Source organism: Atta colombica, unplaced genomic scaffold (genome assembly GCF_001594045.1).
Source record: "Atta colombica isolate Treedump-2 unplaced genomic scaffold, Acol1.0 scaffold110, whole genome shotgun sequence".
In the NCBI taxonomy this organism is placed as follows: domain Eukaryota; kingdom Metazoa; phylum Arthropoda; class Insecta; order Hymenoptera; family Formicidae; genus Atta; species Atta colombica.
Window position 1 is genome coordinate 1,817,043 of NW_017259196.1, and position 18,516 is coordinate 1,835,558.

Genomic DNA, 18,516 nt, shown 5'->3' on the forward strand with positions numbered 1-18,516 from the left:
TGAAAGATATATGTTCAAGCGTTTATCTAATATCGACTATGAGAGTCCAACTGTTGATTATATTGTTTTAATTATTTGACACTATCTTGATATTCGAGAGTGCTTCAAAAATATTTAGTTACAACGGTACTAGCTGACCAGTGTCGAGATAATCCTGAAATACAATCGTTACCGTGGAATAATCAGAGAGGGCGATCCTGTGGGATCAAAGGGCGGCAGCTCCCTATCCAGTGCGTAAATTGGGTGTCGTGCGATACATAAATTGGACGCGCCATGATGAAGAGTTTCAGTGACACTTTCCCGAAACAATCGAGTGGACATTGAATCACGAGAAGTAGCTGGACCGCCGAATACTAATCCCTGAATGTTAAAAACGGCGTCCAGCCGAACTCAAAAGAGGTAACGGAATAATCGGAAGAGATCCGCCTGCGAAAGTTAGCAAAGAGATTCGTGCCGGAATCAATTTCTGGTGAAACTGTGTGCGAGAGAAATGTGGCCAGGAGAGGAATGCCGCACAACTTTACGGTAATTCGCGTGCTTATCCGCTTTGCTTTACCTTTTCAGTCCCGCACCTTAAAGCGGCCAGAATGTCGACTTTAACAACTCTAGAGAATGACGATTCATCTCTCGTAGTACGCAATAAATACCCGATATTTAACGTGTTCCTTTTTGTCTCTGGAATCCGTTTATCGAAGGATTTTTCAACGGGTATCGACAGATATTTTCCGACGACAATGCGTGCACTTTGTTTAATGATCAATGGATTGCAGTTTATACATATAGAGCTGCCTGATGGCAGTTGCAGATTTATATTGTAGTTTCAATTAGCAAATTGTTTATATATTAATATTTTACAGAATGTATTTCAACACAATGTGAATAAATATAGTAATTATAATTACAGATGGAGAAATTACTTGAAAAATGATTAAATTTATAAGCATAATGGTATGGTCTTGCAAAGAGAATATATTTTAATTTAATGTAACTTTCAAATAAATTTACATAACTTTCTTAGTTCATTCATAATAACGCGAAGTCACTGACGTGATCTTCATAATATAATATTTATTGCTAAAATATGCACGGAAAAAAATAATTACTCAAAATTTATTCGAAAATTTTTTTTTTAATTAAAAAATTTAGGTAGATACACGGATCTAAAAATAATTTTGTTGATCATCAAAATACATAGAAAACTTAAATATAATGAATAATACTGCAAAAAGTTTTGACATTCTCCAACTAGTAATAAAACTAGTAATGCTTAAGCATCTTACATAATTATTTTGTCCAATTTGATTTCAGATTTATATATAGACAAATTTTTAGAAACTTCAACAAAATCATTCTTTCCGAGATGTATTTTACAGAACGCTTACTCGCTTGCAATCATTTTCCTTTTAACTTTGCTGACTTGTCTTTCACAGAAAATTAAAACCGTTAACGAACTTGAGGACTATACACCCTTCTCAGATTTTTCTTGTATTTAGTGCTTCATGTGTGAGAAAAACGCACGCTTCACCTGAAGCTTCCTCTGGTATTCCATCGACATTGAGAAACCCAATATCTTCCAGTATTTTGAAGCAAATCATGCTAAAAACTTCGTCGCTCATGTAACATGCGAACTGAACTATCCAACTGAAATCCAACTGTTTTCATGGATTTCTCGATAGCAGTATTTGCCGCGATATTTTCCCATTTTCTTGAAAGAGGATCGATATCGCATATCGAGTATCATTATTAGCACATAAAATACATCTATCGATTATTTCGCTTCTCATAGATAATGATTTAATTAATAGTACATTAAGATGTCAATGTATTCAAAGTTGCAAATTGGATAAGTGCGCGATAAACTTCTTAACGTCACTTGCAACCTTCGACATACCAATTCAAAATAATCTGCTAATCCAGATTTAAATGACTTATAAGTACATTGAAACAGATGTCGATTAGCTCGTAAAATAGCATTATACGACAAGGAATTGAGAAACGAAACTGTTTCAACTTGTAATCCACGCTTATCTGACCAACTTTAATGAAACCATTTCCGTAGAATCTCAAATTTAATCTTAACTGCATGTCGGATTTGTTTATTTCTATAGGTTGTTTTGTTGGAAAACATTACATTTATGTTTATAAAGAAGTTTAGAGAACATATTAATTTATCACATTTCCTCATTAAGCATCACTTCAATTGAAATAATAAAATGGACTGACAATTTTATTAAAAGATACAATTTATATATAATTATATAAAATAAAATTTTATTTGTAAATTCAGCCAATTTGTTAAAAACAATTTATAAGAATATATTATAAATTGAAGATGTAGTCGATATATATTATAAGAATTACGTTTTGTAAGCAGACAATACGAACAGAATCTTCTCTAGATTTACCTTCAATTAGCCATTAACTGCTTAACAAAAAATAATGTTCTGAAAAGTTTTTTACAATCATTAAGGAGAAAGAATTTTTCTTTGTAGATTATTTAAAGGTTACTTAAAGGTCTGGAGATCTATTCAGTCTTCTAAGTTTCTCACGAAGCTTCTTTGCATCTTCTTCTCCTTTTAGTTGTCTGCTTATCTCCATTATGTATTGCTCTCGGAAAATTTTGTTGTAAAAAAAAACATGATTTTTTACAGGTAACAATAACAAAAAATTAATGTAAATATACATGTGTATTCGTATATTTTTACATGCACTGAAAGAGCAATTTTGTTGAAGAATTTAAAAATGTGGATTGATACAAATTTCAATAATTTCGTTAAACTATCAAAATAATTTTGCAGGAATTTTAAGCATGATGAGCAACGCAAAATATTCTGATATTCTAGCAACCAATTTTGTCGGTCTTAATTGTTTTAATAGTTCAGCAAAATTAATTTTCAAATCTGTATTTAGCTAAATTTTTAGATTTTTCAGCAAAATTTCTCTTTCAGTGCGTGTATTGAAATATGTGGATATACATGTGTTTCATGTAATAATAATAAGTAAATAACAAAGCAATAGAAGTCGTCGCAAGAAATAATTGCGCAAGTGTCATAAATTACATTAAAAAATTACATTTCTAAAATACATTGAACATTATATTGAATTAAAAACCTATTTCGGCTCATATTTGAGCCATTTTTAGTAGAAAAAGTTAATAATGGGAACGAATTATTGTGCCATAAGTGGATCTCGATTAATCCGCTCGTATTCTGTCAATATTATAATAAAAAGATGTTATTGTGCTCTTTATTTTCATAATAAAGTCTGCGATGAGGTAAGATTCTTTCTCAACATTAATCAATGTTGACCATTGCAGTTACTGAGTGCTAATGCACTCCATCTAATTGTAAAGAAAGCCTCCATCTAATTGTAAGATATTTTTCATATATTATAACTGTTAACTAAAAATAATTAAAAATAAGAAAATTCGAAACTATCTAATTAATTCATCTCACAACGACGAAATCAAAAATGCAACACAATTAATATTAAATGTCCAAATAATGATGTTCAACCGGTCAATAATTTAAGATTATAAGAAATCAAAGATTATAATATAAACGTGTCAATTTATTAGATGTATAGGATGACTATGTAGCTGTTACAGTGACATTAAAGCCAAAAAGAAAACAATAACTGTGTTTACAATTTATTGAGTATCTTTACGTAGCCACATTATTTAAGCCCTCTGTGGCCGTTTGCATATTCAAACCATTTAATTGGATATGTATTTTAGTACTCTCGTATCCATATATTAAAAATTACACAGATTAAAACACGAATGTATTAATTACATGATATATACGTATACGAATGTATTTGAATGCATTTTCAATACATTCAAAATCATTTCAATACATTCAAAATCAATTTCTAAAAACAACATTATAATAGCTAAAATCATTAGAACAAATATAGAAGTATAGAAAAATAGGCTCGTGTATTGTCATTAGAACAAGTTGAATATTATTGACGAATTGGGTGAAATAATATCTTATTAATAGAAAATAAAATACAGAAAGTATAAAAAATGACCTTACTCTAAGATACAATCTCTTAATTATTAAATATCTGATATAGTGTAATAAATATTCAATTTTATTGCCTGTTTGATTGATCTAGTTTATTACAGTAAGTTTTTAATGCAAGTAGATGTTCGAGAAGCCGATATATTCACGTCCTATACATAATTTCGGAGAAATTCCTTCAATGACTCTATGGATACCAGAGATAGCAAACTCTCACCATAATCATTTATTTATTAAATTTTTATTTAAGTCTTTCCAAAATTTTCAGATTTGATGATGATCGTATTATAAGTAAAAAAAATAATCACGATTTGTAATCGAATTTGCGCCAATATAATTTCCGCAAAGTTTAATAGTAATAATTTGAAAATGATTTGCTAAATAATTTGTAAGTGCGCAATAATATCTGCGAGCATTTCCGACTTCATATCACGGACACCATCAGGCATCTGAGATATTTCTTGATCAAACACACCTCACATATTCCCGACTTCCGGTATGGATGACATATAGGAGAAATACCGGAACTATCTGTCCTATAACACATCACTCACCGTCTCTCTATTCGAATTGAATCCACCACCCACCCTTTACTGAGACATACGTGGGACGCACGACCGCAATTTACGGTAGGTCAGGTTTGATGGATATCTACTCCTTTGCGAGATTCCGCATCTTTCGCGTTTATGTCAATGGACAAGTTTTAGGAGTATCGGCGCCATCCTTCGCAGAAAAACATTAAAATAAAAGCAGTTTTATTATAGTAAGCAAGATAATACTCCTGGCCGACACAATAAATAATGACACAACCTAGAATTGTAGCTCATAAATATAAAATGATTAATAAGATCGACGAGAAAAAAGGGTAGAAAAAATTATTGAATATGATTAATAGCACACGAAACTGTATTGATTGTAGCAGAGAGTATTAAAATAAATTAACGTATACAATTTAAAAAGTGAATAGACATGATTGAGACACTTACTATCGCTAGATCTCAATATAGATTATCCTAATTAATTGTTCTAAATTGTATAAGCTTCAATTTCTTTTTACAATTACTTAGAATATTGTAGAATCTTCTTAGATATGCTTAACTTTTTATTGAGAAACTTTTCATTCGGAATTAGAGAAAAGAATAGGAAAGACTCATACGATCTGTAAGTTAATAGCTGATTGCAAGCAAAAAATGTATTGTATTTACAGAAGAAATATACTCTTCTTTATCGATATTTCCGATGTTAATACTTTTCAATCATTTATCATTCTTTTTATTAGCTGTCACCGGTTCATATTAACTCCATTTGAAATCTGAAATGTACAGTATATGTGTCGAGCTTTTACATATTTCATATATATTTATATGTACACGTACGATATTATCTAATTGTAATGGAAATCTAATGAAAACGATATGACATAGGTTACACATTGTTAAAGAGAGAAAGAGAGAGAGAGAGAGAGAGAGAGAGAAAGATCAATTTTTATTTGAATATAGTTGAATTAAATTTTCATTTATACCTTTTAAGACCATATTTAAAAAAAATTTGTTTTATAAGAATAAATAAGTAAAAATTGTAAGAGCAACAGATTGCCAAAGGTATAATAATATATGCGTAGAATTAATTACATTTGTTCTATTATTTTTGCTTGTTATACGTCGTCGAGTTGTGTATATTTAAAACATTTAAGCGAGGTCAACAATTTCATTGCTCGAATGAAAAGTTAGTCAGCCCGTTAAACTACCTTTTACGATTCTCGTGGTTGTTTCCACATTGCGCCAGTATTAAGCAGATTACACGACGAAGTTTTTTCAAAGGATAAATGTACGTTTTACTAAATGAGCAGCTCACTTTTTCGACGACAAGCGTCATTCGCAAAATCTCGTAATTCAAGATGAAAAAGAAATAACTTGACAAAAATACAAGACCTAAAATGATTCGTGCTAACATGCTATAACTTCCGAATTCCTTTTCTCTTCGAAAGAAGGTAAGGTCGACAGCCGCCGAGCTTCACGAAACATTTCGTGTACCTTCATAACAGAGTTTGGAGCTAACAGCGTTACTAGCGCACGATACTACCATGTAATTACATTATGTCTTAATAGATCTTTCGACTGCGACAAAGGGGCGATAAATGCCGCTGGACACTTACCTGCGAGCATCGACTTATCTTAATTGTAAAAGATATTAATCTTCTTGCGGTTCGTATTTGTACAATAAAATCAGGTATATTTCTATTTATCATATCATTGTTACACTTGTTACAAATTTTATAACTTTTTTGCACCTCATCTTGACCGCGTGTACCAACGTAGATAAAACGCGCTCAGCCCAAAGATTTCTCTAATCTCGTTTGAGACCTTTACCTATTACCTGTCGATGGAAATCAAATTATTGCGTCAGCTTAATTTCATCGTTTTTCTTTTGCAATTTTATCTCATATTTTCAAACACGCTTCGATATTGTTATTATATTAGATATTCGTGTTCTATTGTTCGCAAAAATGAATATTGACTTCTTATTTAATTACACGTCAGATATTATGAATTCATTATAAATAATATTACAACTTAATAATAAACTTTAATAATAACTATTTTTATTAACCTCAATATACTTAATGTAAACAAATTTTATTCCTGCATTCTGAAAAATAAAATACAAGAATATAATATTTATTAATATATATTTAATATATATTTAAATCTACATATTATCACTCGTTTCGTACACAAGTATAAGATCCGTGTAAAAAGAAATGAGATTAACGAGTTCTGATACGGGATAAGCTTTAAATTCTTAGCATAATTAAAGGGAAGCCCCAAAGTGGCTCGTAAATGTAATACAGTGTCGCAGTTATATTTTCTGGGACGTAATACCTCCATCTGAATTTCATTTGTGTTTGCTTGCCAATTTAATGAAATTATTTCATTCCTGTAAGCCTATTATATTTGGAATTGAGAACGTCGAATCTTCCAAGTGTAAAATCATCCCGGCGTAATATCGGGTTAACCGGTCGAGAATTTACGTATGAATATTTCCGTTAGCAAATTACTTTATTTTCCAATTACACAGATGAGCTTTATTACGATCACTATAATATTCCGATAATTATTGTAAATTATATTTAGGGCGTATTATATTATATTATATATAATATACACGCGTAATATTCTTTTGTTACAAAAACAAGTATTAGATAAGAGTTTTGCGAATGCAGATTGAATATAAAATATTTTTGCAGAAAAATAACAAAACTTTTCTTTGCGCGAGATATACGAAAGGTTTCGATGCTGGAGAGTTGGAGAGTGGTATCTGTAACACAAGTGAATAAACTTTTTGCCTATAAATAGCGAAAGGCTCAAATAGTTTTACGACTTACTTGTCTGTATTGCGCGTTACCTGATTTATCCGCAGGTACTTTTTCGATCTCAGAGATAGAAAAGAAGAACGTAATAAAAAGTATGGACCTCGATATTGATTTCGTGTATTACAAAAAAACAGTCATCCTATTGCGTTATAGTAATACATATGCAGAAGAAATATTTGTAAAAAGTAATTTGTATTATTAAATATAACGTTAATTCAGGGAATAGTCACTTGATTTTTTTTACGTAAACAATTATCTGGAATGTTTTCTTAAATTTTAATTTTTTAATTAAAATCATTATTAATAATAATATTGTATATTATTGTTTGTTTTTCGATTTATTTTATTTAATATTTGAGAACATTTATAAATATGAAATTTAATTACAATTTTTGTCTAAAGTAAGCAGAAATCAAACAAATATCAAATAAAATAAGTATGTTAAATAGGTTAGTATTTCCAAAATAAAAATTTTAGTTAATATAACACTTTTGTATTTTTCATCGAAAACGCGAGTTTTCGATGAGATTGCATATTTAATGATTCGTAAAGAATAATTATTAAAAGAATGTACAGCAAACAATATTTCAATAGTTTATATTTTTCATCATTGGATCTAAAAATATTTCAAGTATTTATTCTCAGGTTAAGTGAACCTCTAAATTAAAATTGCAAAATAAAGACTTGCAAAATTAAGCTCGACAAAAATTGATTATCCACGAATAGCCTTTTATTTTCAATTGTATTTACAGTCTGTAATAATAATAACGTTCTATCGTTTTTGATTTCTATTGTAACAATTCAGACTCAGTCTCATGACACGATCTCTTTTTTTGCAGATGAGGAGGAACCGGAAGAGAGCCTCGAGTCGTCACAGAATCGACGACTGATTATGACGCGCGTCCGCACGCGGTGGCATTTCTCTCGTCTCCTCCTGTTGTTCTCTTCCTCCGGAGCCCTTCAGGCACATCACTACCTGACCCTTCTCCTTCTCGGCCTTACCTCACTCCACACAACCTTAACGTGTGACGAGAAGACGAGGCCCCAGAGCCGTGACCTGAGCACGCTTCCCCGTTACCTTGAAATACAGAGACACTCGAAGTGGATAGACCTCGGCGTTACCGGAGTGATTCCGGAATGGATGCAACGCGAAAACGAAGCTTTAAGCATGGCTGGTCAAAGTGCTAGCGACGTGGCCAATAACGATCATCCCAGTGATTCGCTAAAAACTCAATGGAACCACGATGGATTCGATCCGTTAATAACAAAACGAGCTTATTTCAACGATGATATCTTCGCAAGCCGTGTTAACGATCGAGTGTATTCTAAATACGCAAATTATTATTCGAAACGGAAATCTGACGATCGATTAAGTAATCCTGCGAAAACTCGACAAGTTCGTAACGGAAGCAATTTTCAAAGTATGAAGCAGCGTGAAGAAAGTGCGAAGAAATGGTTGAGTAATCTGATCAAAAAACGACATGACGTGCCAAAGCTTCAAGTTACTCCTTATTACTTGGTGAATCAGGCTGTGAACAAAGTTCATTTTCGCGATAGTGATAATGAAGCAAGCGTAACAATTTTAAATGGACCTCGCCGAAGTGCCAGCAATCTACCCGAGAGTTCCGTTCACGATCGCGATGCCGAGGAGGCATTAATCGACGTTCCGATCGATCAGTTGGATTCGCGCGAGGCTCCAAGTGTCAGTTATCCGACGAGGAATCGACGAGATCGTAATGAAGTCAGTTTCAAGGCAGAACGAGCGAATCTAAACGGTGATAATTTATTCGAAACTCCCGTTAATTATGCGAATAAACGCACAAGCAATTATTCGGCCCATCGAAGTTCACGAAGGAGTGAGGTCTCAAGCCGATTGAGCAAGAGCGATATTGACGAGCATCACGATAATCTCGCGAGTGATCGAAGCGGGATTGTCGGCTTCTGGACCGCGAGACAAACTCATTTAAACCGTCGCAATATACATGCACTTGATAATCGAAGCGACGGTGCACGCAAATTTGGAAGCCAGGCCGACCGGCTTTACAAAAGCGACGATATCGTAATAAATGACGTTCGTAATGAGTTCACGAACGCGAACACGAACGATTCAGTCAATGCAATCGCGATTGACGCGGTTGCCGATGACTTCGACATTGGCACCATTTCAATCGAGAATCAAAACCCAATCGAACTCAATGGAATTTCGGAAATTGAGAATCGGACTGATGTCAACTCGGAGTACGTCGATAGTTTCTTGGATCTCAGTGCGGAAATTTCCCCGGCGAATTGTCGTAACGTCGCGTGCTCCAAGTCGAGTGGTGGCGACGTATCGATGATTAAAATAAAGAAGTTTGGTGAAACGACGGAATCCCAAGAAGATCAAGAGTACGAGGACGAAGATCATTTTCAGCGAGTAGGCGAAATAACGGCGATGCCTGGTAACGACAGTAATACCGATATCGACAGCGAAGCGCCTTTCACTGGCTTCGAGGGCTCTCAGAAATTTCCCGTAAAAATCAATCACAAGTCGCCGCCGATGCCGCCGCAAGTTGAAAAGTTTGACAGGCGACACTTCGGCCCGCACAAGGAAGACGTAGTATTTGAAGAAACATCTACATGGTCCCCGAGTATCCTGCTTCCCGATCTACCAAAGAGTCCCAGCAAAAACGTGCTTCATCGCAAAACGAATGATCACATTTCCAACGACGACGTAAACGAGATGGACAAAACGGACAATAGAAGTGAAGAGACGACGGAGATGGACGAGAAGCGGAATAATACTTACGACGAATCATGGCTACCCGGCACCGAAATATCGGGAGGACATTTGTCGGGCTTCTCAGATGTCGGGAACTCCGACGAAAAATTCGCAGTGACGTCGAACATCGCAGATAGTGAATTTGAAAACGCGACGCGCGACAGGAACGATTCCGACAGCAGGACGAAGATCGACGTAACGATACCTAGTGTGAGACCGATAGAGAAAATAAATATAACTATCCTGGGTCTCTTTGAGATGACACACAGGGCAGTACCGAGACTGGAAGGTTCCAGTGAACTTCAAGCGGCTAAATTGGCGGTTGAGCGTGTCAACGAATTGGATATCTTAAAGCGCTTTCGTCTGCGGCTTATTTATAATGATACTAAGGTGAGAGTTAGCTAATTAACAAAGAAGAAGTATTGTTGTATTTAGTACGCAAGAAAACACATTTCACTATTAAATAAGGCTGATATTCATATAATGGGTTTTTAAATTTAAAACCATATTAAATAGCTTAAGCTGAAATAAGTCAATCACAGAGCCATGATTTAGTAGCATCTTAAAACATTAATTAAGACGGTTTTAAAATAAAAACGGACTGAATACCGGGTCTGAAAATATTAACATTTTATTTAATAAAAAAAACCAAACAAATAAGTTATTTATGAAAATAAAAAAGTAATAAAAATCAAATATTTCAGTATAAATGGCAATTATTAAAAAGTCGAAAAGTTTCAGAATTCTATTTTTTATACATAAGAAATATAATATTAATCTAATAAGTAGAAATAATGTTAATAATGATTACTTGGTATTTTGTTTTAACAATAACTATAATGATAATGAAACAATTGGATCTCTTCTTACACAGAACATTAAATTAATTCAATAAACTTAGAAACGAGTGCTTACATTATATCTAAGATAAAAATTACACAATAGAGAAGTGAATTAATACAAGACAAATGAACGCTGATTTGAAACAATTTCCGCACTTCCGCATCATTACTATCCTTGTTCACAATTGATTTCCATGTCCGATTACCGATACAGAACTTGTGCGATCCCCGAGAAGTTGTACCAAATCTATTCAAGTCTACTTTGAATCCCAGCAGCAAGAAATTATTGGAACATTGGAACGCAATTTAACTTATACAAGTCTGTAAATCAGCTTACTGTTACTCCGTATAAATTTTTCCAAATATCGAAAAATACTTTATTCTGTTTCATCAATCAACAAAGCCAATTGAAGTGACATCACGATTAAAGAAACAAAGGCGATATATAGCGATCGGTCAGTTATAGTCAATAGATTTTTCTTTATGTGAAAAGTAAACTGTTTTAATGTTATGCAATATTAAGAGAAAATCGACCGATGACATTAAATATATATGAATGGAAAACTCCATATTCGGCTAAGGCGTTTAATAATATTTCTTGAAAATTTTTACAATAAATTATTTAGAGGATTTTAAAGATGCTTATTAGCATCGATAATATTAAATTGTTTGTCAATTTAACTTGTAAAATTATTATTTCAGCGTCAGCTTAAGACTGTATTTCAAAACAAATAATTGGCGTACAGTTTGCTCGCAGAGAGAAAAAATTTGTTACGAACGTTAATCCTTTGCCATGACAGCATTTGCACGTATAGGAATCGCAAATTATTTGTAGGTGTAACGAATATTTATTCTTTTTTGTATTCGTATCAAAACTTATTTGCAACAAATGCACAATATTTATCAAATATGCAAATTGTTTGATAAACAAATTTGACAATTAAATTTTGTAATTCCTTTCGCGTTTATCGTAAACTTTTTCTCTCTATACTTGAATTGGAAATTATATAAATTCATAAAAAATATTATTAGGCACAAAGAACTGAATATGGCATTTTCTCATATGTTTAAAATTATATACAATATTTTATTTCGTTTATTTTACTTTACTACAAGAAATACAATAGACGTTAATAGGCTTTCGTCAAATACGTATCAAATTAGAAAAAACGGAAACAAAAGCGAGAATTAAAGTCCGCGAATTTCTCAGATCCTCTCAGTTGTCACTAACACATTGTGTCAGGATTTTCCGGGCTTCCGTTTTGAAATTTATACTTTATTGGCAGTAGAACTCTTGTCTATCGCCCGCACCCGTCTTCTCGTTTTATCTCTTAAGCGTTTTAGAAATGATACGCGTACCATCCGTCGAAAAATTGAGAAATATACCTAAATGATGGCAATTGACGTTACTGGTTGCGTCATTACATGAGCGACGTTAAGTTTACAGAAGCAATGATGATTTTGCAGTGGAATTACTTCTTTCTCTGCTGATCAAATATATAGCACTGTGGAATATAGCACACAAACTAAGCACACGTATATTATATCCTCTCTCTGTGTGTGTGTGTGTGTGTGTGTGTGTGTGTGTGTGTGTGTGTGTATATTCGCAATCAAACTTTTACCAATTTTTCTATAACGATGCTTAAATCACATCATTTTTATGATAATCAAATCTCTCGGCCGTTGAATAAAATCTCATATTGGGAAGTCAACTAAGCGATAATATCGCTTGGAATCTCTCTCATGCGTTTACGTATTATAAAAAATAGTTCTGCGTTTGTATTATGATGCGCTTATACGAGGCGTATGATAAGATATGCGAAGGCTTCACGCGCGATTACTTTGACGTTATCAGGAGAACACCGTGTAATACGCGATATGAGAAAACACTGTGCGGATTTGCATAATGTAAGGCATAAGAGAAAACGATGGGGAAGAGATAACGCTGCGAAAATGCGTTAACGTACAATGAGGCATGAGATAAATAATTTATCTCGTACTTGAGGACAGAATTAAAGCGCTGAATTAATCTTGAATTTATAATTTTTAGGCATCTGAGCTCTTCCAGAGCGCTGTTTGTAAGCCTCTCAAACTACTTCTAATCTCTCTGCAGCTCACAAATTCTCTACTTGCGCGACAATGTCGCACGGTCCTCCGGCGACAAGCCGAAACCGTTGTCAGATGTCTCGCCTCCGAAATAGCTTTGAATATCTTCTGGCGCGAGCTAACTACCATACGCGTTCCAATAGTTTGCGGTGCTTCCAGCGCATACGAAATACTCTTCGTAATGCTCGCTCATGTTGCATTTTGAAATTTAATGATGGTGATCGGTTCTTGTCCTGTTCTTTGGTTACACAGACTTGCGACGAAAGCTGCTTTAAAAAAGAATATATGAACTAATGAAATACATATTCTATGCATTTCAGAGGTAAACTGTATATAGAGTATAATTCCATATAAGAGCAATTCAAATTTTACTTTGTCGATTCCTAGAGACTTTTCGCGTTAATTTGTGTAAATATACTAAGCAAAAATGTGTACGTTCAATTAAAACTCTTCTTTACATTATAGTATATTGAACAATCCCCTATTTGCGTTAGTAATGGAACGAGATCGTTAAACAGACGGGAGATTTTTTTCCCAATTTCATCCTCTTTTCTCACTTCTATTACAGGTAATTTCCATTTTCACACGCGCATTGCACTACATCCATTCGCTAGAAAATGACGAAATCAAATGAGACCTCTGGCTTTCTCGATACCTCTAACAACCTCTCGTTGCATAAGAAGTAATGCACAATATGTAAATGTATTTTTTACGCTCGCTGAAGGCAGAATTCTTATAATTTTGTCAACTCTATATGCCATTCCATCGCTAAAATATTACAAAATTATTCTAATACATGCAACTGTAATTAGGTCTTATTTGAAAAAAAGGAACCTGCTGCCTGTTGAAATGATCTATATAGTCTCTGCGAGAAGCAACGGAAAAGAGAAATTTCATTTCCAGCACGATTCGCGCTCTGACGGTCATCTGAAATTTGGACAGATTTCAAACGAATTGGCAAATGCCATTAGCGTGCATACCGAATGCAGCTTACGAAACAAACTGACCTCGTGTTTACCCTAAAAGAGGGAGAGTGAGAGGTGGCACGAATTGCGGTTTGGTCACGAACGCGGCGCGATTAAACCCACGTTTTGTTTCGTCCGCATTTGGATGAAGGCAAAGCGTCGAGAATTACCACGCGTTTGAAAGTTCACACTATGGTACGCCTCCGCAACATTAAATCCTAAATAGTTTTGCATACACACAACGTTTATTTAATGGTGCGACACTCGCCAGTAGGTGTAACACCTGTCGAGCTCGAACAATATCCGCAATATAACTCGAAATTTTATAATGTATATTAATATTATAAATTTATAACATGAGTGTACATATTGTCATCATGTATTTTGCAATTAATGGATACCTTTGCACAGGAAAGTTCGTATAACTCATCAAAGGAGCTGACATAACGTTAAAGATTAATTAATTCGAGAGAGCTTCGCTATTCTTGAAATCTTTATTGACATTTGTAATCACGCGAAAGAGCTAGCTATCTTTTTAAAATTTCACAACATACTACATTGTTATGATTGTATTCCGTGTACAAAGCCGAATGACGTGCGTAATCTTAATGGAGTAGTTAAAAACGGGAGATGAGAAAATCTGCTAGTCTCTTGCATTAAAGAGGAAAGGCTACAAGATCCTTCTTTAGAATCTATAAAAAAAAATAATTTCTTACGAGAAATATTTTTTAATAGGATTTAAAGCACACAATTGTAATAATTAGCTATTAACATTAATCTTTCTTATATTATCATTGAAAAGAACTGTATTAAATTTTATTAAATATTTGTTTGAATTGTACTAAATATTTTATTTAGTTTATTTTATTTAGTTAAGGTAACTCCGATACATACGCCGCACCAAACAAAAACTTAATTTATTAAATATTATTTACTATGTTTAAGCTAAACGAATTATACCAATGGAAACTTTGTACTGTCTACTACTTTGAAAAAAAAATTAAAAATTCGAAATACTTATTTTTCGTATTAAAAAAAAATTGTTTAAAACTCTTGCATTTTTGCTGTAAATCCCACGGGATGCAATATACGACTATTTGAAGGAGGAGGAAGGGGGTATATATATATATATATATGATTTACAAATAATATTAATAAATAAGACGTAAAATGATACAATAATTTACAAAATGTGTTTACAAAATTTTATAACGAATAAGAATGATAAATATTTATCATTCTTGTAATTATTATTTATTACTTCATATACATATATATGTATAAAGTTATAGATAATAATTACAATCTTTTACATATATTACAAGTATTATGACATATTTCATGTACATATTTCATGTAACGTATTTATTGCATTTAGTGCACTAAATCTAATTTGCGTATTTTGTATGCTTTGGGTATAAATCCCATCCGCTAAAAGTACCATATATCACAAACGAATGGGATATACAAAACATTAAGCTGAACAAAGAATATAAGAACTGAGCACTATTGTATTTTGCAATATTCCATTTTTTTACTATTTCTTTATATTTATGTATCATCAAATAATTATTAAGCCTTTTGCAATCTCTGTAATAATCATTTTATGTAGATTATAATGTATGATTGCCATTGATTGCGCTATTCACTACATTGATGGATTCAACTGACAATAATTTTATTATTATTAACAGTAGGAAACTGAAATCATAACATAATACTAATGTAACATAAATATATATAACAGAGAATAGTTGCGTGCACATTCCTTCTATTTTTTCTGATTTCTGCAGTGTAAATTCTCCCGCGAAATTAACCTATTATATTGTATTATTTAATTTATTGTTTGAGTAGTACTAAGTGCAGACATATATTTATTTGCTTTGTAAACACATATTTTTTTACTTATTACAAAAACCATTAAAATTTAACTATCATTTTTATCGAGTAAATATTTATTTACAATGTTTAGTTAGTACTATTGAAAAAAAAATAAAATAAAATGTGTTAAGGTTTAATAAATTTTTCCTCTATACTTTATGTACAATATTTAATGAAACAAAATAAAAAATGCACCAAACGCAAATGTCTAATGATTAATATTGACGCTTGTAAAACTCAATATGCGTGATACGAACATTGTTGGAAAGCATTTCTGCTTCAGAAATGGAGGATATAATTCACTTAACGTGAATTCGTGCTTCCAACATTATCATGCAGGGAAGCGTGCATAAATTTCGAATTGTTCGCCAAGTTCGAACTTGCGTGACTTCTCGTCCTCCGAAGCTGCCACCACAAGCAAGTCTCATTATATGCGAATCCCAAAGAGCCACGTGATCTTTATGTCTCTGGCGAATTCATCTCAGCACACACGAAAATGTCTCTCATGCGTGCGTACATCACCATACGACGCATCTGTGCACATATCGCGAATCATCACGTATATGTTACGTCGGAAATGTTAGCTGACAGCCGCGGGCTATATCGATAATTCAACCAAGCCTTTAGATCGAGAAAGTTCTAGGGAGGAGTCACATCGGCTTTTCGTGCTTTCGGAAAAGGATGGACGAGGGATATTGAACGAGCAAGAAGTTTTGCAGATTCTGCATAAGAGAAAACAAAAAATAATTAAATTTTACGCTGACTCGCTTGAGGACATCGGCGGACTGTATGCTGGAATTTCATAAAATTGAATAAAAAAGTAGGTAAAAATTGCTCGAATTGAATCAGAGTGAGTCAGTTAATCCGCATTTTGCAATCTTAGAACTTTCTTGCATCGCGTCAAGAAATTTATCGCGCAAAAATATAAGATGTAAATTGAAACGAATAATTCAATGTAAAATAGAAATCGCGATTCACGAACGTTTGTTTTATTATATTTAATTAAGATCGAAATCGAAGATAAGATGAAAAATCAAAAGGCCGAATAGGATTTCTATGAATATATAGTTCCTGTTATTAAGAGTTTACAACACCATAAGATGCAATTAAAGCTGTTAAGCAAATTTGGCAGAAGAACGAAGAGATTATTACGTTATATTCATCGCTCACCCGTAACTGTAAGAAATTACATTTAGAATTACAGTATCCATTTTCAAGTCAGACTGCCAGTTACATCTTTTACATCGCTCACATATCAACAGATCAGCATCCATGAATTTTAAATAGTAGTACATAATGTAATAAAAATTGTTTCACATTGAAACAATATGTATATTTCGTGCAACCAATTGGAGGTTAATTATTATATTTCCCATAAAAAGTTGAATTCTAATACTCGAATTTAACTTCTACTGCTTTAAAATATTTTAACGGGGTCACCAGAGGAACTCTTGAATTCACCCCTGAGGAAATTACTGAGAAATATAGTTGTCTATTAACGTAGGCAACCGCAACGCTAATAAATTATTGATTGCGCAACATTATCAAAGCGCTGCTGTGTTGCTATTGTTCCTACGGTGAAATTAAAGAGTAATATTGTGGCATTTTTGCGGTGAGAACTTGAAGAGATCATTTCGAAAAGTTCGCAGCATCTTGCTTTAGCAGTAATAAAAATGAAATTAAGTCTTTTCAACCCAAGTATTTATTTATTGAAAAAACATTTTCCATGACTTTCGAGATCTGCACTCATCTCTTTCATTATAAATTTTCGCAGTTCTTGAAGAAATCAAGACTTTTGATCTTTTTTAATAAGGTAAGAAAAAATTATACATTTGAGGATTCATATCGCGAGAGATTTCTGTTTTAAAATATAAATGAAAAATATATAAGTGAAAAAAAAATCAAAGGGAATTATTATACGCATAAAAAAGAAGAGTAAAAGAGAAAATGCTATGACCACAAATTTAATCCCTTGAAGATGCTTCCATCTTGCTGTCAATTCTCTCTTCAAAATTTCGAAGACCCTCGAAACCCATCGGCATGAATAATTATATGCATATACGTTCATATGTCGAGATACTGCTTACGTAATGCGAGGAGATCAGCATATTGCTGAATCGCGTTGTCCATTGAAAAAGTGGCGATAAAAATGCTCGCTGGTATAGAAAGTTCTCGCTCTCGAAGATGGTAACATATGTCCATATAATATTTTGTTTATGAGATAAAGCTTTAAGGAAAAAAATAATTTTGAACGATAATGATAGACTTAATTTTATTGCAATGTCTATAACATTGAAAAAGTTTATAAAAGTCGAAATATATTGTAATTTACTTGCGTGTCGAGAAAATATTTTTCGAAAAATGTTGAATCTGTCGACGTTGTAATAATGAATGTCAGTGAAATTTTCTCTCACTTTCTAGTACGTATGAATTTTCGTTGAAATTTCGTTACAATCGATTCGCGACTTCGATAGGAATTCGAAGTGCATGCGCATGAGTGCACATCCGCAACGCACACATACATGCAGAAATACCTGTTTGATTCTGTTCCCCAAGGATATAT

At 33.0% G+C, this 18,516-nt stretch overlaps 1 protein-coding gene across 1 annotated transcript in view; it reads left to right on the plus strand.

The window, feature by feature from the left end:
- The first annotated feature begins 483 nt into the window (after positions 1–483).
- The window catches only part of LOC108693844, a 78,946-nt gene continuing 60,913 nt past the window's right edge, over positions 484–18,516 (plus strand). Inside the window, exons 1-2 of the mRNA XM_018202996.1 lie at positions 484–525; positions 8,241–10,549. Of these exons, the coding sequence (XP_018058485.1) occupies positions 8,294–10,549 (2,256 nt within the window). The 5' untranslated portion in view covers positions 484–525; positions 8,241–8,293. The remainder of the gene's footprint in view (positions 526–8,240; positions 10,550–18,516) is intronic.